The sequence below is a fragment of the Lottia gigantea genome, assembly GCF_000327385.1.
Source record: "Lottia gigantea unplaced genomic scaffold LOTGIsca_94, whole genome shotgun sequence".
NCBI classification, from domain to species: domain Eukaryota; kingdom Metazoa; phylum Mollusca; class Gastropoda; family Lottiidae; genus Lottia; species Lottia gigantea.
In genome coordinates, this window is record NW_008711065.1 from 938,568 (window position 1) to 964,626 (window position 26,059).

The 26,059-nt window shown below is 34.9% G+C and overlaps 4 protein-coding genes across 4 annotated transcripts; 3 read left to right on the forward strand and 1 right to left on the reverse strand.

Moving 5' to 3' along the window:
• Positions 1-954: 954 nt before the first annotated feature.
• LOTGIDRAFT_170189 (hypothetical protein) lies at positions 955-12,064 on the forward strand (the record flags this gene model as incomplete). The annotated part of the gene is made up of 13 exons (XM_009068821.1): positions 955-1,033; positions 3,499-3,645; positions 4,234-4,407; positions 4,923-5,096; positions 5,921-6,088; positions 6,563-6,736; positions 7,561-7,728; positions 8,203-8,376; positions 9,201-9,368; positions 9,740-9,907; positions 10,382-10,555; positions 11,004-11,177; positions 12,057-12,064. The coding sequence occupies 13 exons, from the start codon at positions 955-957 to the stop codon at positions 12,062-12,064; spliced, it is 1,950 nt and encodes a 649-aa protein (XP_009067069.1).
• A 6,956-nt stretch (positions 12,065-19,020) lies between these two features.
• Positions 19,021-19,647, forward strand: LOTGIDRAFT_66886 (hypothetical protein; the record flags this gene model as incomplete). The annotated part of the gene is made up of 1 exon (XM_009068782.1): positions 19,021-19,647. A coding segment is annotated over one exon (627 nt), but the record flags the coding sequence as incomplete, so codon positions are not given.
• A 1,095-nt stretch (positions 19,648-20,742) lies between these two features.
• On the reverse strand, positions 20,743-21,966 carry LOTGIDRAFT_170192 (hypothetical protein; the record flags this gene model as incomplete). Its single annotated transcript, XM_009068822.1, has 2 exons — positions 20,743-21,485; positions 21,906-21,966. The coding sequence occupies 2 exons, from the start codon at positions 21,964-21,966 to the stop codon at positions 20,743-20,745; spliced, it is 804 nt and encodes a 267-aa protein (XP_009067070.1).
• A 642-nt stretch (positions 21,967-22,608) lies between these two features.
• On the forward strand, positions 22,609-25,060 carry LOTGIDRAFT_170193 (hypothetical protein; the record flags this gene model as incomplete). The annotated part of the gene is made up of 4 exons (XM_009068823.1): positions 22,609-22,687; positions 23,494-23,640; positions 24,177-24,350; positions 24,855-25,060. The coding sequence occupies 4 exons, from the start codon at positions 22,609-22,611 to the stop codon at positions 25,058-25,060; spliced, it is 606 nt and encodes a 201-aa protein (XP_009067071.1).
• Between the last annotated feature and the right edge of the window lie 999 nt (positions 25,061-26,059).

Here is a 26,059-nt window from a genome sequence, read left to right on the forward strand (position 1 = left end):
TCGACCACATCATTATACCTTTGGGGATAGATCTGTGGAGGACGACTCTTTCCTCCGAGGGTCAGGTACCAAATAAAATTACCGTCAACTGTTTTAAACGTTGTCGTGTATGCATATTATCGATCGGAGGTCCTGCCATTCGTCCGAAGACCATTTACTTGCGTCGGCCACTCTCGTGCTGTGAGGGGCGTCATCTCTCGATGGTATTCTAAATTGTTACCCAATTGACTGGGTCACTGAATACATGCTGATCTAAAAGCTCTAATTTACTCTCTATATAAACATAATGGGAAACAGTCTCTTTATAATTTATTGTTTACTATGTGTCGTTGTTTGGTTTAACGTAATATGTTCTGTTCTATTACGGTTTACTGTTCAGGAGCAGTTGAAATTAATGAAGATGGAGAAAATTTTCTCATGTTAGATGCCTAAATTTTTCGATTTTTAAAGGTCAATGGACACCGTCTGTAGGACCAAACTGTATTGAGTCATCAGAATTACCGGATACGTTTCCGTTGCATCTTCACCGAATTGCATGAATGACATAGGGAAAACCTAAAGATATATTTCCACCTCTACGTGTAAACGACAACTTGATACATCTGTTACTGTATCATAAAAAACACCAGGGAAAAGGAAATGCCTACACATACGAAACTACGTGTCGTTCTTAAATTTCCTATTCTAGTATCTAGACACATAAAGTTCAGAAAGCCTCTTTCGGTATATTAGTTCTTTTTTCTGTCCACTTTCAAACACGCATTGGTCACGTGATCACAATATGGTACATAGCTATTATATTATATTGTATATTTCAATGTATCTGACCGCTCTACCAATTTGTTTTATTTGATTTGCAATCTTCTGAAAAGGTATAAAACGTAGGAGGAAATAGCTAGTGTCATTGGCTGATTGATAAGGTATTCTATTATATCTATAATCATTAGTTTAATAATGGCACTACGACTAGTTTTACTGGTAGCTTCAACTCTTGTAGTTTCAACACACTCCTTAAGATGGTTTCGTTCAGCTGGTAAGATAATTTACACACTTTTGAAATCCACGAATATTGTGGGTGTCATCACAAATTCTATACAAACCTGGGAGTACATTATCGTCACTCATTATGGGCATCTATTCTGTCTACCCGTCTGTACAAAGTTCGCTTTCGTTCACTGGTGCAGTTTGGGAAGATTTTGTTCATTTTTGTTTTGTAATTTGCATCGAGGCTTGGTTCATTTGTAATTTGATTCTGTTAAGAGGGCTGTCACTCCGGACTGTGATCATATGGGATCTTACGTCGACAACAAACGTGAAAAAACGACAGAACGAAATAACACACACTTAATACGACCGCAGTGACTCCTTGAGATAATTAGCGTTTCATACACCACCTTCTAAACATGATATATCTATATTTAATAATACTATAAATGTTATTTTATAATAGTTTTATATATCATGATAATAGTGGTCTAAACATGCTATATCTATATTTAATAATACTATAAATGTTATTTTATAATAGTTTTATATATCATGATAATAGTGGTCTAAACATGCTATATCTATATTTAATAATACTATAAATGTTATTTTATAATAGTTTTATATATCATGATAATAGTGGTCTAAACATGCTATATCTATATTTAATAATTCTATAAATGTTATTTTATAATAGTTATATATATCATGATAATAGTGGTCTAAACATGCTATATGTATATTTAATAATACTATAAATGTTATTTTATAATAGTTTTATATATCATGATAATAGTGGTCTAAACATGCTATATCTATATTTAATAATACTATAAATGTTATTTTATAATAGTTTTATATATCACGATAATAGTGGTCTAAACATACTATATCTATATTTAATAATACTATAAATGTTATTTTATAATAGTTTTATATATCATGATAATAGTGGTCTAAACATGCTATATCTATATTTAATAATACTATAAATGTTATTTTATAATAGTTTTATATATCATGATAATAGTGGTCTAAACATGCTATATCTATATTTAATAATACTATAAATGTTATTTTATAATAGTTTTATATATCATGATAATAGTGGTCTAAACATGCTATATCTATATTTAATAATTCTATAAATGTTATTTCATAATAGTTATATATATCATGATAATAGTGGTCTAAACATGCTATATCTATATTTAATAATACTATAAATGTTATTTTATAATAGTTTTATATATCATGATAATAGTGGTCTAAACATGCTATATCTATATTTAATAATACTATAAATGTTATTTTATAATAGTTTTATATATCATGATAATAGTGGTCTAAACATGCTATATCTATATTTAATAATACTATAAATGTTATTTTATAATAGTTTTATATATCATGATAATAGTGGTCTAAACATGCTATATCTATATTTAATAATACTATAAATGTTATTTTATAATAGTTTTATATATCATGATAATAGTGGTCTAAACATGCTATATCTATATTTAATAATACTATAAATGTTATTTTATAATAGTTTTATATATCATGATAATAGTGGTCTAAACATGCTATATCTAACTTTAATAATACTATAAATGTTATTTTATAATAGTTTTATATATCATGATAATAGTGGTCTAAACATGCTATATCTATATTCAATAATACTATAAATGTTATTTTATAATAGTTATATATATCAAGATAATAGTGGTCTAAACATGCTATATCTATATTTAATAATACTATAAATGTTATTTTATAATAGTTATATATATCACGATAATAGTGGTCTAAACATGCTATATCTATATTTAATAATACTATAAATGTTATTTTATAATAGTTTTATATATCATGATAATAGTGGTCTAAACATGCTATATCTATATTTAATAATACTATAAATGTTATTTTATAATAGTTTTATATATCATGATAATAATGGTCTAAACATGCTATATCTATATTAAATACTTTTATATATCATTTATATTAAATAGTTTATATTTAGAGCCATTGCCAGTGTTTCCTTGTTTCTATTGCAATATAAAAGCATCTGTGGCTGTCATGCTATTTGTATATTGCATTTCCCAGAACACTCGTAGATCATAACTATATCATTGCAACATTCTGCTGATAAAAACTAGATTAATAGTTCAATATGGATCTTCATATGGTCAAGATATTACGTATTGCGTCTTATACCTTGACTGAAATAACCACTTTTCGTAATACGGAAGTTTGTAAATGCAGCGATTTTGGTTGGATTGTACTTTAGCGTATTCAGCAAATCAGAATCTTCGACAGAACGTATGTATAAAACCAGTTTGCAGTCGAGGGTTGTGATTGGCTGTATTCACTGTCAAAACAAATCAAATCGTTTCATTTCGTGATACAAAAAAGAGTCTATTGCAGTCAATAGCTTGAAATTGTGAAGATGGATTGGTGCTAGAAAAAAACCCTTTAGTTTATTTCTTGTATTTTTAGTGTGCAGAAATACACCAAGCCTTAATAATGGAAATATTATAAGAAATGGGTGGAATAATTTTGACTACAAGTGTAATACCGGATATGAGTTGAGCGTTATTGGTAACTGTCGTAGTCGATTATGGCGCCCACAAGTAATATGTAAAGGTGAGAAGATTTCGAATTCTCGACCGTGATTGGTTCCGACAGTACATACAATCAGATCGATCATGGTGGCGTCCACAAGTAGTATGTAAAGGTGGGAAGATTTTACAAGTTGTTACCCTGTCATTAGGTCAGGCAGTGAATAAAATCAGATCAGACAGTGAATACAATCAGATCAGGCAGTGAATACAATCAGATCAGACAGTGAATACAATCAAATCAGACAGTGAATACAATCAGGTCCACCAATCAGAGTACTTATTGTGTTGAATGACAACATCTTTTATAAAGTCATGATATTTATGCCAACAGAGCACCTCATTTTCAAAGTTACAATTTGTAGCAAATTAAAAAAGTAATTTATTATTAAGCTCATGGCAAGGTGGTATATCTGCTGTCGAATTTTTCATTTACGACCGAGAGTGTTATTACTTGTAATGTCATTTTTGAAATTTAGCTAATGAAGACGAGCAACGCCATACAATCTGTAATTTAGGAACATTTACATGGACATGAACATTAGCCCGCTATTTTTCGATTAACTCTGATTATTATTTCTCAAATCAATTTTTGTTTTGTCTATTTCTACAGCTGTGCAATGTCTAGCTGGTGTAGTTATACCCAATTCTGATGATACACAATCGAAAGGCACTTTTGGTGATACTGTCAAGGCGACCTGTAATATTGGTTTTACTCTAAATGGCCTAGAAGGAAAGAGGACTTGTGGTCCAGATGGGATGTGGCAAATAAACACTGCTTGTGAAGGTAAACAAATAATCCCGGTACTAACAATCCGAAACGCAAAACAAAACTGAAAATCCTAAACAACATTTCAGCAGAACATTGGAAAACAGCTAATGAACTTTTCACATGAGGATATATATCACTTGTATGTTTTACTACCTTTTGTATATAAGGCAGAGTATCAAGAAAAGACGAGTTGTCAAATTAGCTTTCAAACGCGGTTAATTCTGAACACACATGATTTTAAATGCTAAAATTTCGACAGTGAACTGTGAAAACTACTACTGATTGGCTTAGTGCAAATGATTTCCGTTTCTGAGACTAGAGTACGATAGGTCAAACGAATGGTAAACGTGCCACTTTAATAAATGAATTTTAATGTCTATTGTTGTAGAATGCCCAGCTAATGAAGACGAGCAACGCCATACAGTGTGTTATTTGTATGGACATGAACATTAGCCCGCTGTTTTTAGATTATCTCTGATGATTATTTCTCAAATTAATTTTGTTAATTTTCATTTTGTCAATTTCTATAGCTCAAGTATGTCCAGCTGGAGTAATTATACCCAATTCTGATGATACATCATCGACAGCCACTTTTAGTGAGACTGTCATGCCGACCTGTAATATTGGTTTTACTCTAAATGGCCTAGAAGGAGAGAGGATTTGTGGTGCAGATGGGATGTGGCAAATTAACACTGCTTGTGAAAGTAAAAATTAAAATTATTGTTAGATAAAAAGCGCCAACGTTTTCAAATATATTGTAATAGTTGTTTTGTCGTCATCATGGTTATATATTTATCACTAAAGATTTTTGAATGGCTTCATTTACATTCACATGCTAACAAGTACGTCCTTTGTAACATTTCACTAGAAATCGGTCGTCCACCTTTGATTTTCTCTAGTTGGTCAATTTTCAAACTAATTGTTTCATATCTTTGTCTCATCTATTTATATAATTTTAAAATACCCTGGAGGTAAAGCGAAATTCAATTCTGATGATGAGACAATCTCCAATCTGTCATATTTGTCGCCATTTTGTGATGTTATGTGTCATGTGACTTTGTATTTAACTTTTTTAAGCAAAGCTGTCAGTCGGCTTATATTACCTTGCCTGGCAAGCTAGCTTTCAAATTAATTAACTTATCCTTCTTCAATTGTCTCAAATTAATTCCTCTATGTGTTTGTTTCATTTATTTCTACCGCTGTGCAATGTCCACCTGGTGTGTTTATACCCAAACATTGGAAACAGCTAATGAACCTTTCACATCAGGATGTATATCAATCATAGATTTCACTCTGTATTTCTCTATGACAGAATATCACGAAACGACGAGTTGTCAAATTAACTTTCAAACGCGGTTAATTCTGAACACACATGGTTTTAAAGGCTAAAATTTCGACAGTGAACTGTGAAAACTATTACTGATTGGCTTAGTGCAAATGATACCCGTCTCTGAGACTAGAGTACAATAGGTCAAACGAATGGTAAACGTGCCGCTTTAATAAATGAATGTAATTTTTATAGTTGTAGTATGTCCACCTGGTGTAATTATATCCAATTCTGATGATACACCATCGACAGGCACTTTTGATTCTACTGTCATGTCTACCTGTAACAATGGTTTTACTGCATCTGGCCTTCAAGGAGAGAGGATTTGTGGTCCAGATGGGATATGGCAAATAAACACTGATTGTGAAGGTAAATAAATAACCCAAGTATTAACCTTTAGAAACGCAAAACGAAACCCGAAATCCAAAACAACTCTTCGGTCAGACATTTGTAACAGCTAATGAACTTTTCACATGAGGATATATATCACTTGTATGTTTCACTATCGAAACGCGGTTAATTCTGAACACACATGGTTTTTTGAAGGCTCAAATTTCGACAGTGAACTGTGAAAACTACTACTGATTGGCTTAGTGCAAATGATTTACGTTTCTGAGACTAGAGTACAATAGGTCAAACGAATGGTAAACGTGCCACTTTAATAAATGAATTTTAATGTCTATAGTTGTAGAATGCCCAGCTAATGAAGACGAGCAACGCCATACAGTGTGTTATTTGTGAAATTTTGCATGGACATGAACATTAGCCCGCTGTTTTTAGATTAACTCTGATGATTATTTCTCAAATTAATTTTGTTAATTTTCATTTTGTCAATTTCTATAGCTCAAGTATGTCCAGCTGGAGTAATTATACCCAATTCTGATGATACATCATCGACAGCCACTTTTAGTGAGACTGTCATGCCGACCTGTAATATTGGTTTTACTCTAAATGGCCTAGAAGGAGAGAGGATTTGTGGTGCAGATGGGATGTGGCAAATTAACACTGCTTGTGAAAGTAAAAATTAAAATTATTGTTAGATAAAAAGCGCCAACGTTTTCAAATATATTGTAATAGTTGTTTTGTCGTCATCATGGTTATATATTTATCACTAAAGATTTTTGAATGGCTTCATTTACATTCACATGCTAACAAGTACGTCCTTTGTAACATTTCACTAGAAATCGGTCGTACACCTTTGATTTTCTCTAGTTGGTCAATTTTCAAACTAATTGTTTCATATCTTTGTCTCATCTATTTATATAATTTTAAAATACCCTGGAGGTAAAGCGAAATTCAATTCTGATGATGAGACAATCTCCAATCTGTCATATTTGTCGCCATTTTGTGATGTTATGTGTCATGTGACTTTGTATTTAACTTTTTTAAGCAAAGCTGTCAGTCGGCTTATATTACCTTGCCTGGCAAGCTAGCTTTCAAATTAATTAACTTATCCTTCTTCAATTGTCTCAAATTAATTCCTCTATGTGTTTGTTTCATTTATTTCTACCGCTGTGCAATGTCCACCTGGTGTGTTTATACCCAAACATTGGAAACAGCTAATGAACCTTTCACATCAGGATGTATATCAATCATAGATTTCACTCTGTATTTCTCTATGACAGAATATCACGAAACGACGAGTTGTCAAATTAACTTTCAAACGCTGTTAATTCTGAACACACATGGTTTTAAAGGCTCAAATTTCGACAGTGAACTGTGAAAACTTTTACTGATTGGCTTAGTGCAAATGATACCCGTCTCTGAGACTAGAGTACAATAGGTCAAACGAATGATAAACGTGCCGCTTTAATAAATGAATGTAATTTTTATAGTTGTAGTATGTCCACCTGGTGTATTTATATCCAATTCTGATGATACACCATCGACAGGCACTTTTGATTCTACTGTCTTGCCTACCTGTAACAATGGTTTTACTGCATCTGGCCTTCAAGGAGAGAGGATTTGTGGTCCAGATGGGATATGGCAAATAAACACTGATTGTGAAGGTAAATAAATAACCCAAGTATTAACCTTTAGAAACGCAAAACGAAACCCGAAATCCAAAACAACTCTTCGGTCAGACATTTGTAACAGCTAATGAACTTTTCACATGAGGATATATATCACTTGTATGTTTCACTATCGAAACGCGGTTAATTCTGAACACACATGGTTTTTTGAAGGCTCAAATTTCGACAGTGAACTGTGAAAACTACTACTGATTGGCTTAGTGCAAATGATTTCCGTTTCTGAGACTAGAGTACGATAGGTCAAACGAATGGTAAACGTGCCACTTTAATAAATGAATTTTAATTTCTATAGTTGTAGAATGCCCAGCTAATGAAGACGAGCAACGCCATACAGTGTGTTATTTGTGAAATTTTGCATGGACATGAACATTAGCCCGCTGTTTTTAGATTAACTCTGATGATTATTTCTCAAATTAATTTTGTTAATTTTCATTTTGTCAATTTCTATAGCTCAAGTATGTCCAGCTGGAGTAATTATACCCAATTCTGATGATACATCATCGACAGCCACTTTTAGTGAGACTGTCATGCCGACCTGTAATATTGGTTTTACTCTAAATGGCCTAGAAGGAGAGAGGATTTGTGGTGCAGATGGGATGTGGCAAATTAACACTGCTTGTGAAAGTAAAAATTAAAATTATTGTTAGATAAAAAGCGCCAACGTTTTCAAATATATTGTAATAGTTGTTTTGTCGTCATCATGGTTATATATTTATCACTAAAGATTTTTGAATGGCTTCATTTACATTCACATGCTAACAAGTACGTCCTTTGTAACATTTCACTAGAAATCGGTCGTACACTTTTGATTTTCTCTAGTTGGTCAATTTTCAAACTAATTGTTTCATATCTTTGTCTCATCTATTTATATAATTTTAAAATACCCTGGAGGTAAAGCGAAATTCAATTCTGATGATGAGACAATCTCCAATCTGTCATATTTGTCGCCATTTTGTGATGTTATGTGTCATGTGACTTTGTATTTAACTTTTTTAAGCAAAGCTGTCAGTCGGCTTATATTACCTTGCCTGGCAAGCTAGATTTCAAATTAATTAACTTATCCTTCTTCAATTGTCTCAAATTAATTCCTCTATGTGTTTGTTTCATTTATTTCTACCGCTGTGCAATGTCCACCTGGTGTGTTTATACCCAAACATTGGAAACAGCTAATGAACCTTTCACATCAGGATGTATATCAATCATAGATTTCACTCTGTATTTCTCTATGACAGAATATCACGAAACGACGAGTTGTCAAATTAACTTTCAAACGCGGTTAATTCTGAACACACATGGTTTTAAAGGCTAAAATCTCGACAGTGAACTGTGAAAACTATTACTGATTGGCTTAGTGCAAATGATACCCGTCTCTGAGACTAGAGTACAATAGGTCAAACGAATGGTAAACGTGCCGCTTTAATAAATGAATGTAATTTTTATAGTTGTAGTATGTCCACCTGGTGTATTTATATCCAATTCTGATGATACACCATCGACAGGCACTTTTGATTCTACTGTCTTGCCTACCTGTAACAATGGTTTTACTGCATCTGGCCTTCAAGGAGAGAGGATTTGTGGTCCAGATGGGATATGGCAAATAAACACTGATTGTGAAGGTAAATAAATAACCCAAGTATTAACTTTTAGAAACGCAAAACGAAACCCGAAATCCAAAACAACTCTTCGGTCAGACATTTGTAACAGCTAATGAACTTTTCACATGAGGATATATATCACTTGTATGTTTCACTATCTTTTGTATATAAGGCAGAGTACCAAGAAAAGACGAGTTGTCAAATTAACTTTCAAACGCGGTTAATTCTGAACACACATGGTTTTAAAGGCTCAAATTTCGACAGTGAACTGTGAAAACTACTACTGATTGGCTTAGTGCAAATGATTTCCGTTTCTGAGACTAGAGTACAATAGGTCAAACGAATGGTAAACGTGCCGCTTTAATAAATGAATGTAATTTTTATAGTTGTAGTATGTCCACCTGGTGTATTTATATCCAATTCTGATGATACACCATCGACAGGCACTTTTGATTCTATTGTCATGCCTACCTGTAACAATGGTTTTACTCTATTTGGCCTTCAAGGAGAGAGGATTTGTGGTCCAGATGGTATGTGGCAAATAAACACTGAATGTGAAGGTAAATAAATAACCCAAGTATTAACCTTTAGAAACGCAAAACGAAACCCGAAATCCAAAACAACTCTTCGGTCAGACATTTGTAACAGCTAATGAACTTTTCACATGAGGATATATATCACTTGTATGTTTCACTATCGAAACGCGGTTAATTCTGAACACACATGGTTTTTTGAAGGCTCAAATTTCGACAGTGAACTGTGAAAACTACTACTGATTGGCTTAGTGCAAATGATTTCCGTTTCTGAGACTAGAGTACAATAGGTCAAACGAATGGTAAACGTGCCACTTTAATAAATGAATTTTAATTTTTATAGTTGTAGAATGCCCAGCTAATGAAGACGAGCAACGCCATACAGTGTGTTATTTGTGAAATTTTGCATGGACATGAACATTAGCCCGCTGTTTTTAGATTAACTCTGATGATTATTTCTCAAATTAATTTTGTTAATTTTCATTTTGTCAATTTCTATAGCTCAAGTATGTCCAGCTGGAGTAATTATACCCAATTCTGATGATACATCATCGACAGCCACTTTTAGTGAGACTGTCATGCCGACCTGTAATATTGGTTTTACTCTAAATGGCCTAGAAGGAGAGAGGATTTGTGGTGCAGATGGGATGTGGCAAATTAACACTGCTTGTGAAGGTAAAAATTAAAATTATTGTTAGATAAAAAGCGCCAACGTTTTCAAATATATTGTAATAGTTGTTTTGTCGTCATCATGGTTATATATTTATCACTAAAGATTTTTGAATTAATTTCTGGACAAAAATTCACTATATCATGACCATGAAAATCTTGAGCTGGTTCAACTAAAAGTAGACCACTGCATTTTATCAACATCCGCTTGACCGTCAATTTGAAATGTCAAATTCAAAATGGTTGCAGTACCAACACATCAACTGTAGTTAAACTCTACAGGATTCTCACTGCCTCAGAAATGGGATGGTGTTCTACTTCTTACTTTTCTGTAATTGAATGAAGTCAGGCAGTGTGCGATGGGGGAAATTTTGCAAGACAGCAGCATTAACTTATCCTTCTTCAATCGTCTCAAATTAATTCCTCTATGTGTTTGTTTCATTTATTTCTACAGCTGTGCAATGTCCAGCTGGAGTAATTATACCCAATTCTGATGATACACAATCGGCAGCCACTTTTGATCAGACTGTCAAGGCGACCTGTAATAATGGTTTTATTCTAAATGGCCTAGAAGGAGAGAGGACTTGTGGTTCAGATGGGATGTGGCAAATAATCATTCCTTGTGAAGGTAAACAAATAACCCCGGTACTAACAACCCCAGACGCAAAACAAAACTCGAAATCCTATACAACATTTTGACGAAACATTTCAAACAGCTAATGAACTTTTCACATCAGGAAGTATATATCAATTATAAGTGATAGTAAGTATTTCATAATGACAAGTGGTGCATATTTCAACTTGTTGTTATGATTTTGACGATGGATGAAATGTGTCCAGACAGAAACATCAGCCTACTAATGTCCGTTTGTATTTAATCAATCTTTTCTGAAAGGCTGATATTTGGACGGAGAGCTGTGAACATTATTACTGATTAGCTGGGTTGTTTGAACATATGCCTTCCTGCATTCTGAGGCCCTTTGTTGGTCAAGTTAATGGACGATTTAAAGATTTTCACTCATTTATATATCACTGATTGTCTATAAGCAATCATAGCTGACTTTGGGCCTCATTGTCTTATAAAAGAGAATACTATTTCCTTTGGTATATTGTGTTTTAACCTTTTAGATACTTTCTTTAGTGCAGTTTTTAAATTTTGTATTTTCGTTCTGGGAGTTGGAGGCCCTTTCATGGGTGGAAGCCAGTGGACTTGGTTCAAACAGTACCTAGGGTAGTTGAGCCACATAAGATAAAACGTCAACGTTGTTAGAACTAATGTCCTAAAAAGTTGCTTGGTCGTCATCATGTTTACATATTTATTGAAAAAGATAGTTGAGTGCCCGATGAATGGTTAATTAAAGTTTGCATGCTTACGATTGCAATAACTTTCACATGACACCATTTACTTGGTTACATTGAACAAATAAGAGTTCTAATCTCGGTCTGTTTGGTTTGACTTGGTCATCTTTCTTTATTGTTCTAGTTCTTTCTAATATTTCTTTTACAGATATTTGAAATGACGATAAAAGCCAATGTATGATTCAGCAATCTTGAAGATAATCTCGATATTTCAATGTAGAATTCATTCCAATAAAAGCTGCAATTTAAATAGTTGTTACTTATCTCCAGACCTTTGTTATAATCCTCTTATAAAACATCTGCCTCGTATCCTACAAATACCGATATATTCGGTAGATAGATAGTTTATGAGTTCTTTCATACCATCATTAACCCCTACATCTGCGGTTCCAACAATTCTTTTTTTTTTTGAACGAAACTAATCTTCCTCCGACCATCAAAGTCTGCACGCGCATTCCAGGATCAAAGGTCTCAGGGTCACGGGAGGTGATGCCCCGGCATCAGGGTTTGGTGGATTTGAGGTGAAAGAGAAAGGTCTAAGATAACCCACAGGTGCAACAATTCTCCATAAAAGAGGACCTAGTTTTACTGACCCTACCTCGGCCGACAAATAGAGACAAATTACTAATTACTGTAATTCTAAACCTATTACTATTACCGCCGCCCCAAACGGAATACAAAAGCGCAAAAGAGTCATAAGTTATATGAAAAACCTGTCCTTGTTGACACCGGCCATACGTTCCCAAAAAATCTATCATCGAGAAATGTTGGTGGTGTCGCGGGGAATAACTCTATTAGGACACGGACACGGTTCTCATAGGTTTGACATAAGCCAGGCCAGAGGTTTGATGTTGGGTGGTTTGGTGTAGAGGTTTGGACATGTGCTGGTGCAGCCGGTCCCTGCGTGCAAGGGGTTCTCCCCTTCAACCAAAAATAAGGCTTGGGTTCTCGTTCCAAATTTATTATATAACTAAAAAAACCTGTAAAACAGTACAAACAATTAATATATAATCATAAAAGAATATAAACAATATAAACAGTAAAATACTCTATTCCTTATAATACATGCTAATTGATTATCTTATTTAATATTACTATAAATGTACTTATAATAAACTGTTAAATAACCTACCCGAAGTGGGGTTAAATGTATATCTGTAAACTATATCTTATAAACTAAACTAAACATACACAGGCTTTCACTGAATAATGTAGAATTATTCAGATAGCAGACTGAACGACTAGATTTGGTGAAGGAATCAAATCTAGTCTCCACTCTACAAAGTTAATGATGAAAATGTGGCATCTAATACACACAGTAGCTAGGGTGAGGATGAAAACAGCTCACCCCAGAAGACAGACAGAAAGGCGAATCCCAAGATATAAATAGAACAAGACAAAGGGGTATTTACAGGTGATTGGCTGGTGCAGTGAAGTATGAAAAACAACTGTTTAAAGGGACAGTCAAATAAACCACACTGTCACATACTCCCCTCCTTTGAAAAAAATGTCGTCCCGTCATTTTACACAATACCAATAATAAAAACGTCCTATTTAAACTAAAACCAATCCTTCCCTACAAACTAACAACCACAAATAACCTTTAAAGCTTCACAAACAATTTTCCTCCGATCTGATGATAACAAACTAAATTCATCAGAACACAGATACCTAAAGAGAGATGATGGTGTCATGACATCTGAAGTAGTTGCCACCTTCATGACGTAATCTCCATATCGAGATGGTAATCTTCGAGTCCGTCCAGACGTCCTTGTCATAGGTGTTTCTTCTTCTGAGCTGACCGATTCTCCATCTTCAGCGGTGTCGACTACCGCTATTTCTGGTGGAATACAATCGTCAACTTCGTCATCTTGAAGATCTATTGTAGGGCTAGCTGGGGGTGGGTCGCAAGGCTCCTCCTCTACAACAACAAAATCTTCCTCGCTTGTGCTGTCTGAATCAGATAATGCGGTAACTGATGGTAACATCCTACGCCTTTCTGCAGTTCCTGTCTCTACCGGTGCTGGTAAAACCATAGAGATAGATCCAATGGGCAGAAGATTGTTTCGGTGTAACACTCGCACTTTACCGTGACCATCTTCTCTACCTACCTGATAGACTGGTATAACCTCATTTGGCTGCTTAATTACCTTAATTACACACTCTCTTCAAACTTATCTGCTATTTTATGTCTGCCCTCCTTAAATGCTAATCTTTTCACTAAAACTCTGTCTCCTACTTCAAGAACTGACTGTTTAGCCTTCTTATCGTAATGCTCCTTCTGTTGTTGATGCGAACCTGAAATTTCCTTTGACGCTAAATGGTAAGTTGTTTCCATACGTTTTCGTAAGTCAGAGATATATTTCCTGTGACTTTGATGTTGCTCCTGATTTATTAAACCTAGCACAATATCCAAAGCGATATATGGCTTACGACCAAACATAAGTTGAAATGGTGAAAATCCAGTGCTATCATGACATGTACTATTATAAGCATGAGTTAATGATGGTAAATATTGCTTCCAGTCTGATTTCTGAGATGTTTCAAGAGTACCTACCATGTTTAAAAGAGTACGGTTGAACCGTTCACACATTCCATTTCCAGATGGATGATATGGAGTGGTTCTTGACTTACGCATTCCACTCAATGCACACAGTTCCTGGATGATTTTACACTCCTTATCACTATGAATGCGTCTTGGAAAACCATAGTGAACTATAAAGTTTTAGTGGGAATAGCTTGAGCATAACGTGTGAAATGATCGGTAATAACTAATATATTGCTGATGTTTCCCTTACATTCTTCCAGGCAAAGGTAATCCATGCAAACTATTTCCACGGGCGCTGTAGATTGGATGTTAACTAATGGGACACGAGTGTTGGTTGTCGATTTCCTCATGATACACCTTTGACATTTTTTCAAGTAGTCATCCACGTAAGAAGACATCTTCGGCCAAAACACTCGTTACCGAAGCAGAGATAAGGTTTTATCTCGTCCAAGATGTCCCATCCTGTCCTTGAAGAACTACAGTTCTCTCCTCAGAAGGTATCACTAGTTGGTTGATGTACTTACCTGTACTTACCTTTCTTATCACTAGCTTATCAAACTGCTTTTACAATACTGCTTCTAATGGTGATACTGGTGTTTTAACTGGTTTCTTATCTGCCTTGACAGCTCTAAAAATGGGACCAATTACCACATCTAACTGTTGTTTCGTAGACCAATCCAAAGCGGTGTCCATAGAAGAACTATTTGGTACAGACAAATCAGGGATGACATGGGCAGCTAAACAAGAAACATAACCTTCTTCTTCACCCAACAACATGCCTTTAAGTGCTTTAATGCACTCGTCTGAGATTTCACGGAACTCCAAAGTTGGTTCAGGTAGCCTGGACAAACAATCTGGATCTATATTTCTCTTTCCTGATCGATACTTAATACTAAAATCATAATTTTCAAGTGCCGCTAACCATCTATGCCCTGTAGCATCTAATTTTGCTGATGTTAGAATATACGTAAACGGATTATTATCAGTGTACACAGTGAAAGAATTACCATACAGATAATCTGTTACTGACCACTTCAAAGCAAGAAATTCCAATTTATGTGCAGGATAATTTATTTCCGACTTACTCAAACTTCTGCTTGCATATGCTATTACATGCTCTTTCCCATCTGTTACCTGGTACAACACTGCACCCAAACCTCTAGTACTTGCATCCGTGTGGAGAACATACGGTCTAGAACAATCTGGATAAACAAGAACTGGAGGTGAAACTAAAGCCTGCTTTAATTCAATAAATGCAGTCTCTTCCTGTATATCCCAATGCCATGCCGGTGAAACATGTGATGCAACCTTTCTCCCCCTCTTTTTGGATGTTGGACTCCCGACCAAGAGTTGATTAAGTGGCTGAGCAATTTGAGAAAAGTCTTTAATAAATCTTCTGTAGTATCCTACAAATCCTAAAAAGCTACGTAACTCATCTGCATTAGTTGGTGTCTTCCAATCTGTAACTTTAGCAATTTTATCAGGATCAGTTTGAACTCCATCGGGTGAAACAATATGCCCTAAATACTTTACCTTCTGTTGGGAAAATTTACATTTCTTTGGTGCCAGCTTTAAACCAGATGACTCAAATCTTTCGAAAACCAGTTGTAACCGCTCAAGGTGACCGAAAATATAATAACATCATCTAGGTATATCATACAGATCTTCAAGTGTAAATCACCAAGACATTCCTCCATCAATCTCTGATAAGTAGCAGGCGCATTGGTCAGTCCAAATGGCATACGATTGAACTCGTAGAAACTTAAAGATCCTACTGTAAAAGCAGTTTTACACTTATCTTCTTCCTTTAACTCAATTCATATCAATAACACTAAACCACTTAGGACCACACAAGTTATCGAGAACTTCCTCTATACGTGGTAAAGCATAGGCATCTTTGATGGTACGACGATTCAACTGTCTGAAATCAACACACATTCTTAATGAGTTATCCTTTTTGCGACAAAGTACAATATTAGAAGCCCATGGACTGTTAGACTTCTTAATGATACCACTGGTAAGCAGATCTTGCAGATGTTTTCTTACCTCATCAAACATAGCTGTTGGAATTTGTCGATGTTTCTGCTTAAATGGAGTCTCATCAGTAAGTTTAATAGAATGTTTCACTAAACCAGTACATCCTACATCAACATCACTATTAGAAAAGATATGCTGCCATTTCTTAATGAAATCTCTTGCCACTTCCAAATCTTGCTCTAACAAGGGAGCAGTGCTCCAATCTACTCTCTCAATTCCATTACAGCCATTGCTAATCGCCTCCTGAGTGGAGTGTATGACAGCTGAAACAGTGTCACTAGACTGAATCACTTTAACAGGAACAAATTCATAAACAATAGAATTGGGCTGAATATTTATAGGGTATGCTGACAAATTAGACACGGTTACATAAACCATGCTGTCTCCCCCTGGTTGAAATCTGACCAAAGTAAGTGCAATTTCCAATGACGATGGCAATTTGGAATGTCTAGATGATTGACAAAGTACATCGCCACTAGTTGCAGAATGTTTTCCCTGTAAACGGCAAACAACAATTGTCGAACTATTACTATGCAGACATACAGATTTCCTTTCTGCTGATTTCACAAGTCCTGTGCATAATATTTCTTGTTGAGATTTCACAAACACCTTCATACAACGGAATGCCAGTAACTAAGGAGTATAGGCTTTTATACAACTCATAAAGTTAATACCATAAGTCTCCTTAGTCTCTCTCATTAAATATTCCAAGATGTTAGTCCCCAAAATAATTGGAACATCCTGATGATAGGATGTGTCCTTAACAACAAGAAAAATGCAAGGTATAGACTAAACAGAAATTGACGCCTCTACAAGACCAAGGTATGGACCCTGGTTAACTCCTGCGCCTTCTAACTTTATAATATCCTGAATTTCATAAAATTCACATCCATGTTTAAGATATCTTGTATAAAATGACTCACACACAATTGAAACCTGAGATTCAGTGTCTAACAAAGCTATTCCAGGATGGTCATTGATCAAAACTTCAGCTTGATTGCTGTTTCCAACCATTTTTGTCCTTATAGGGCCAATAGTACTGAAGACGTTATGAACCACAAAGTCAAAACCCAAAATAAATTCAAAACTCAAAATTCAATCAAAGACCTCACAATATCAAATCATTCAACAGAACACCAAAAACGTCAAATATCAAGTCATTTCAACAGAACATTCAAAACGTCAAAGTCCAAATCAACAACTATACAATGTGAGTGCAAGTGAGTTGATGATATAAAACCTGAAAAAAAAATATGACCGAGAAAAGAAAGAATTAAGCTGAAAAGAAAAAGATTCGATATGTGTGTTGCTTACACAGACCCCTCCCGTACTATCTATCAAACTTTCAAGCACACAAAATTATTTACCATCTGCTTAAATTTACGTATTATTATTAAATGCTATTATGTAACATGTGTATACTATATATATATGTAGATGTAAATTACTTAATGTATCAAAACACTAAAATAAATTACTGAGTACAAATGAAAAAAATAATGATATCAATCCATTCTTGACCTAGTGACACAATGACCTTGACACCATTACCCAGACCAAGTGACCTACTGTGGCCAAAATATTTCAAAAGCAATCCTTGAACCTCTGAAAGGTCAAAGCAAAGGTTAGGTGAACTGTTCACTAAATCAAGGGTAGAATGAATATGTGATCACTTAAGGCCTATGAAAACAAAATTAACTAAATACTAAATAACTAACTACCTTAATCCTAGGATAAACACTCACTAAATATAAGTTCACTTCAGTTCACAATCGTTGACGCGGTGCGCTCACAATTCTGTCGCAATAACTTATCCAATCTTTTGTTGAGCTGAGGCCTTTAAAATCCAGGTAGGGCGCCAAAATGTAGCCGGTCCCTGGGTGCAAGGGGTTCTCCCCTTCAACCAAAAATAAGGCTTGGGTTCTCGTTCCAAATTGATTATATAACTAAAAAAACCTGTAAAACAGTACAAACAATTAATATATAATCATAAAAGAATATAAACAATATAAACAGTAAAATACTCTATTCCTTATAATACATGCTAATTGATTATCTTATTTAATATTACTATAAATGTACTTATAATAAACTGTTAAATAACCTACCTGAAGTGGGGTTAAATGTATATCTGTAAACTATACCTTATAAACTTATAACGACGTGACGTAACATATCTTTTATACAGGCTGAAAAGTGCATTATATATATATAATAAACATCCCTATAAAAACAGGATAGTTATGACTATATTAACTTATATAAGGGAATAAATTACCTAGTTCCAAGTTTAATTATTGCATTGCTGAAATATATTTAAAATAAACCATTTACACCCATTCTTACTAAAATTGGTAAAATCCTTGACAATAACCCATAAAGAAGAGAAGAGAAACACACATACCTTTCACTGAATAATGTAGAATTAATCAGATAGCTGACTGAATAACTAGATTCTAATCTAGTCTCCACTCTACAAAGTTAATGATGAAAAATGTGGTATCTAATACACACAGTAGCTAGGGTCGAACCACTACCTACCACGCCTGTCACTATGGACGAACCACTACCTACCATGCCTATCACTATGGACGAACCACTACCTACCATGCCTGTCACTACGGACGAACCACTACTAACCACGCACATCACTATGGACGAACCACTACCTACCATGCCTGTCACTACGGACGAACCACTACTAACCACGCACATCACTATTGACGAACCACTACCTACCATGCCTATCACTATGGACGAACCACTACCTACCATGCCTATCACTATGGACGAACCACTACCTACCATGCCTATCACTATGGACGAACCACTACTAACCACGCACATCACTATTGACGAACCACTACCTACCATGCTTATCACAATGGACGAACCACTACCTACCATGCCTATCACTATGGACGAAACACTACCTACCATACCTATCACTATGGACGAACCACTAACAACCATGCTTATCACTATGGACGAACCACTACCTACCATGCCTATCACTATGGACGAACCACTACCTACCATGCCTGTCACTATGGACGAACCACTATCTACCATGCCTATCACTATGGACGAACCACTACCTACCATGCCTATCACTATGGACGAACCACTACCTACCATGCCTATCACTATGGACGAACCACACCTACCGTGCTTATCACTATGGACGAACCACTACCTACCATGCCTATCACCATGGACGAACCATTACCTACCATGCCTATCACTACGGACGAACCATTACCAACCACGCCTATCACTACCCCTACATCTACTTCCAACCTGGAACAACGGCAATCCTGAAGCAGGGTTGTGATTCTCAGTTGTCCCAAGCGGAGAGAATGGTAAAAAGATTACGAGTACTACTGAAGACCGGTGAAGTAGGAGACAAGGTTGCTATTCCTATACCTATGGTTGACAGGGATAGGGGTGACCCTAGAAATATCCTTGGTGTGATCATTGATCGTGATGTACAAAACATGTACACCATTGCCGTTAAGTCTGGATTAATAAGTTCCAAATATTCAAGAAATCAATTTGATTTATGTCCACAAAAGCTCCTAAGTAATTGTGATGTGAACACAGAATGTTGAGTGACACTTCGCCAAGCTGTGAAAGCATCCACATCAGGTGGGCAAGGTTTTTTTCGATGCGATTGCGGAAATGGAAAAAAAACAATGTCAAACCAACAGATGCAAGTGTTTTAAGGCTGGAAAATTGTGCAATAGTAGATGCCACAGCAGTCTTACATGTAAGAATAAATGACTCCATGAACATTATTATATGCTCTTCAAAAATGTGCTATTATTATTCTTGTTGTTTAAATAATGTACAAAACTGTTATAAAAATAAAAAATGTTGTATAAATTAGTCTTATTATATATTAACCCACCTGATTCTCATGCTCTTCAATAAGAATTTTTATTTTAGCCATTTCATGAAATGGCTGAGTGAATTGGTCATTTCATGAAATGGCTGATTTCACAGATTGACTGTAACATATAGATGTTATAAATGTTACGTAAGCGATTTACCGACTTTCATTAATCTGCTACTACAATGGGTACCATAGATAGTACGTCATTCGGAAAATTTTCGGTAGTTACCGTTAGGCCAGCACGTCATTCGTTAATGAACGATAGTTTCCGTTAGGCCAGCACGCCATTCGTTAATTCTAGGTTATTTTCGTTAGTCCGGAATGACAATAGTTAATTTTGGTAGTTGACGTGCACTATTTTTTTTCATTAATTCTCGGCAGCTTACGTAAGTCCAGTATGTAGTTATTTCTCGGTAGTTGTCGTAAGTCCAGTATGTAGTTATTTCTCGGTAGTTGTCGTAAGTCCAGTATGTAGTTATTTCTCGGCAGCTTACGTAAGTCCAGTATGTAGTTATTTCTCGGTAGTTGTCGTAAGTCCAGTATGTAGTTATTTCTCGGTAGTTGTCGTAAGTCCAGTATGTAGTTATTTCTCGGTAGTTGTCGTAAGTCAAGTATGTAGTTATTTCTCGGTAGTTGTCGTAAGTCCAGTATGTAGTTATTTCTCGGTAGTTGTCGTAAGTCCAGTATGTAGTTATTTCTCGGTAGTTGTCGTAAGTCCAGTATGTAGTTATTTCTCGGTAGTTGTCGTAAGTCCAGTATGTAGTTATTTCTCGGTAGTTGTCGTAAGTCCAGTATGTAGTTATTTCTCGGTAGTTGTCGTAAGTCCAGTATGTAGTTATTTCTCGGTAGTTGTCGTAAGTCAGGTATGTAGTTATTTCTCGGTAGTTGTCGTAAGTCCAGTATGTAGTTATTTCTCGGTAGTTGTCGTAAGTCCAGTATATAGTTATTTCTCGGTAGTTGTCGTAAGTCCAGTATGTAGTTATTTCTCGGTAGTTGTCGTAAGTCCAGTATGTAGTTATTTCTCGGTAGTTGTCGTAAGTCCAGTATGTAGTTATTTCTCGGTAGTTGTCGTAAGTCCAGTATGTAGTAAGTTATTTCTCGGTAGTTGTCGTAAGTCCAGTATGTAGTAAGTTATTTCTCGGTAGTTGTCGTACGTCCAGTATGTAGTAAGTTATTTCTCGGTAGTTGTCGTAAGTCCAGTATGTAGTTATTTCTCGGTAGTTGTCGTAAGTCCAGTATGTAGTTATTTCTCGGTAGTTGTCGTAAGTCCAGTATGTAGTTATTTCTCGGTAGTTGTCGTAAGTCCAGTATGTAGTTATTTCTCGGTAGTTGTCGTAAGTCCAGTACGCTATTTGGCAATTCTCGTAAATCGCTCCAAGGGGTGTCAATAAGAAAGATCGTGAGATAACTATGGACAAAAATAAAAAATAAATAAAATTGCTTGCTCGGGGTGTAAATGGTTGGGGTCGTTGATTTTTACTCTATATATTTTGCTATGTGATCTGTGGTATTTCTACCTTTTTTACACTCAAGGTAGTTAAATTTTAAACGATTACATTTAAAGGGACGATACACCATTTTGGGGAGTTGATTTGGTTTGTGAATATATGTAGATAGTACTAAAATGTTAGAAAATCTCATAATTTCTTTAAATATTCACTATTTCTATATGTCTTTTCTTTATATCACAGAGTATTTTAAATTGACGAGTCGTCATTTTAACATTCAAACGCAGATAGATCAGGACACTCATGGGGGCTCTAATTTCGATGGTGAGCTGTGAACAGCTGTGAGACTAAAGTGTGATTGGTCAAAATCAAAATAAGGCGCATCTGTCCCTTTAAAAGAGACGATTAATAGAACAATGTAGTAAATTGGTTAAGTAAGCAATTCAATTTGGCGTTTAATTGCTCAAACCTGTACATTAATTTCCAAAACATAGTGAATTTCAAAGGTCTAAATGAAATAAAATTTAAGAACGAGATATTTTTGGTAAAAAAACTTTTAGATAAGATTGTGGATAGATTTCTCTGGCTAGATTTGAGTGTATAATTTCCATTAATTTCCAGCCTACTTAAAAAAATCACACTCATGTCCCTGAGTCATACAAAACCAGGGGCAAGGAATAAAAATAGATTTTTTTTATTTTTGAGAAGGTATATAACGTAGGAAGAAATAGCTAGAAGGTATTTTATTATATCTGTAACCATTAGTTTAATAATGGCACTACGACTAGTTTTACTGGTAGCTTCAACTCTTTTAGTTTCATCACAATCCTTAACTTGGTGGAGCCCAGCTGGTAAGATAATTTACTTAAACTTCATCTTCACAATGTCATGCTATTACTAACTTTATCTTCACAATGTCAAACTATTACAAACTTTATATTCACAATGTCAAACTATTACCAACTTCATCTCCACAATGTCAAACTATTACAAACTTCATCTACACAATGTCATGCTATTACTAACTTTATCTTCACAATGTCAAACTATTACAAACTTTATCTTCACAATGTCAAGCTATTATAAACTTCATCATTACAATGTCAAGCTATTACCAACTTCATCTATACAATGACAAGCTATTATAAACATCATCATTACAATGTCAAGCTATATCAAACTTCATCTTCACAATGTCAAGCTATTACAAACTTCATCTTCACAATGGCAAGCTATTACCAACTTCATCTCCACAATGACAAGCTATTATAAACTTCATCTTCACAGTGTCAAGCTATTACAAACTTCATCTTCACAATGGCAAGCTATTACCAACTTCATCTCCACAATGACAAGCTATTACCAACTTCATCTTCACAGTGTCAAGCTATTACAAACTTCATCTTCACAATGGCAAGCTATTACCAACTTCATCTCCACAATGACAAGCTATTATAAACTTCATCATTACAATGTCAAGCTATTACCAACTTCATCTTCACAATGTCAAGCTATTACCAACTTCATCTTCACAATGGCAAGCTATTACCAACTTCATCTTCACAGTGTCAAGCTATTACAAACTACATCTTCACAATGGCAAGCTATTACTGTATATTAAACAGTCCATATATAACTTTCCATCTTGTATTTTTAGTGTGCAGAAATACACCGAGCCTTAATAATGGAAATATTATAAGAAATGGGTGGAATAATTTTGACTACAAGTGTAATACCGGATACGAGTTGAGCGTTACTGGTAACTGTCGTAGTCGATTATGGCGTCCACAAGTAACATGTAAAGGTAAGATTATTTTACAAATTCTTGCTCGTGATTCAGACCCGTGGCCAGACTTGATTGTTCGGAGGGACAAGTAATATATCTAGAGGGGCAATGGTGTATGATGTTTAGTAGCAGTAATATTACCTTGCCCTTCTATAGCTACGGACCTGTCTTGATGGTTCATAATGTATTGAATACAATCAGATCCACCAATCAGAGTTCCTTGGGTTGGATAAATACAATCTTCAGAATGTTACGATGTCTCCAATTTATTAATTAAATTACAATTCCGTTCTTTTTTCCTTTTTTTTTTTGTTTGTTCTGATATTATTATTCTATATTATAATCTCAGAGGTTTTCTATCAAAAAGCCTGTTCCAAAGGTAGTATTTTTAAGCAATCAAAGCTTGTCATTTAAAACCCGTTTCTTGATAAAATAAAGATTTGTAGGGTATAACTACTTTTATTCTGTAGTTCTTGATTTGGTTATCTGGCCTGTATGGATTTTTATTATCTAAAATAAATTCTCCGGTGTTTGTGTTTATTCAATTTCTATAGTTGTGGAATGTGAAGGAGATCAGATGATAACCAATTCTGATGATAAAACAATCAAAGGCACATTTGGTGACCCTTTCTCGTTTAACTGTAAGGCTGGTTTTACTGAACTTGGCCCTACTGGAAGTTTGACTTGTGGAGATCAAGGGCAATGGCAAATAGACGCCGGTTGTGAAGGTAATTGTTGTACTATTATATTTAACTTGATGGTTTGGATTTCTGGTTTCGTTTTTCGTTTAGGGTCATTAGTACTGGGTTTGTTTATTTTGAAAATTTAAAATGTCTTGAAACAATATCAGTACCACTACATCTATTCTAGGAATATTCTAGAAACATTCTTATAAATTTAAATGAAATGTAAAGGAGCTTTAAGTCGTACTTTTCTGCATCTTTTCCACACCATGAAATATGCAACGTGGACAATGTTTCCAGAATATTGGGCATTAGCCTGCTCTCTTTCGATTTCGACTGTCAAGGGATCTTTAGCGTAACATATATAACTATCACTGATTGGTCAATTGTCAAATTAATTTCTATTCCTGAAGAGTGAACATTAAGGGGCAAAAACGTCCATTTCCGGATGTATATTAAACCATATCTTAATGTTTATCATTTATTACTGTTCAAGCCTATAATGAATTTTCAAATTAATTCTCTGCGTCTTACTTTAAATTTCTATAGCTGTAGAATGTCCCGAGGGTGAGGTTATTGGTCGACCCAATTCTACTGATACGACAATAGCAGGCACATTTGGTGACCCCTTCGTATTTACCTGTTTACCCGGTTTCACTAGAGATGGTACTACTGGAAGTATGATTTGTGGCACGGACGGATCAAAGGGGATATGGCAAATAATTCGTCCTTGTATAGGTAACGTCATATTCTAACTTGAATTTACCGCTTGATTAAAAAAGTCGTTACCTTATGTATTGAAATAGTTGTGTTGTTGTCATCATCGTTACGGATGATGTATCGCAAAAGATATTTGAGTGGCGCAGGAATTAACATTAGTATGCTTACGAGAACATGTAAGAACATTCCTTAGCGTTAAGCCACAGCGTTGGTTACGTCGAACAAATGGTGGTCGTGGGTTTTAATCTTGGTTGACATGTGAAAGTATGGCGACCGTGAATAGATCATCATTTCTTATTATCACAGTCGATCCAGTATAATGTCAAAAACCTCTAAATATTTATGTTTATGTTTATTGCTTTTTAATATTTTCTCTAATACAGGTATTTATTTTTCAGTTCCTCAAAATTAGGATAAAGAACAGCATAGCCTATCTTTCAGCAAGCTTGAAAACAGTTTCTTTGGCCCATCGAACCACTTAGCAATACAGTTGTATATGTGCATTTAGTATATTTATTGCTTTAATTCGTCGTTTGATACCCGGAGTTACTGTGATTACAGAACGCTATTGTTTGTCGCTAGTATGTCCAACTTATCAAGTGATTCTGGTAGTGCAAACTATAGGCTGGTACCACAATGAATCATCCATTAAATGACATAATACAAAGTAATATAGAAATAAATCACTTGAGACAACGAAGACCAAAATTAAAAATACAACATGCTTACTCTTTTCTAAACACCTGATGATACTTCTCTATGGAGGAGTCCATTACTTTACAACTTTTACTCTCGATTTGACATGGTTTGGACGGAAGTTTGATTAACAAAATTGATTTAAAATCCAGCGAGAAGATGGATTTGGGATGTTTTGGAAATTCTAGTCTTAAGACATTACATCAAGTAACGTTGCTTAAGGAACATAACTTTTACCATTATCTGCCAATCATCTTGACACCAGAAATTTATAAAATATTCGATTAAAAAAAATTGCTAAATTTGGTAATTGATATCCATGTAACGTATCATTATAA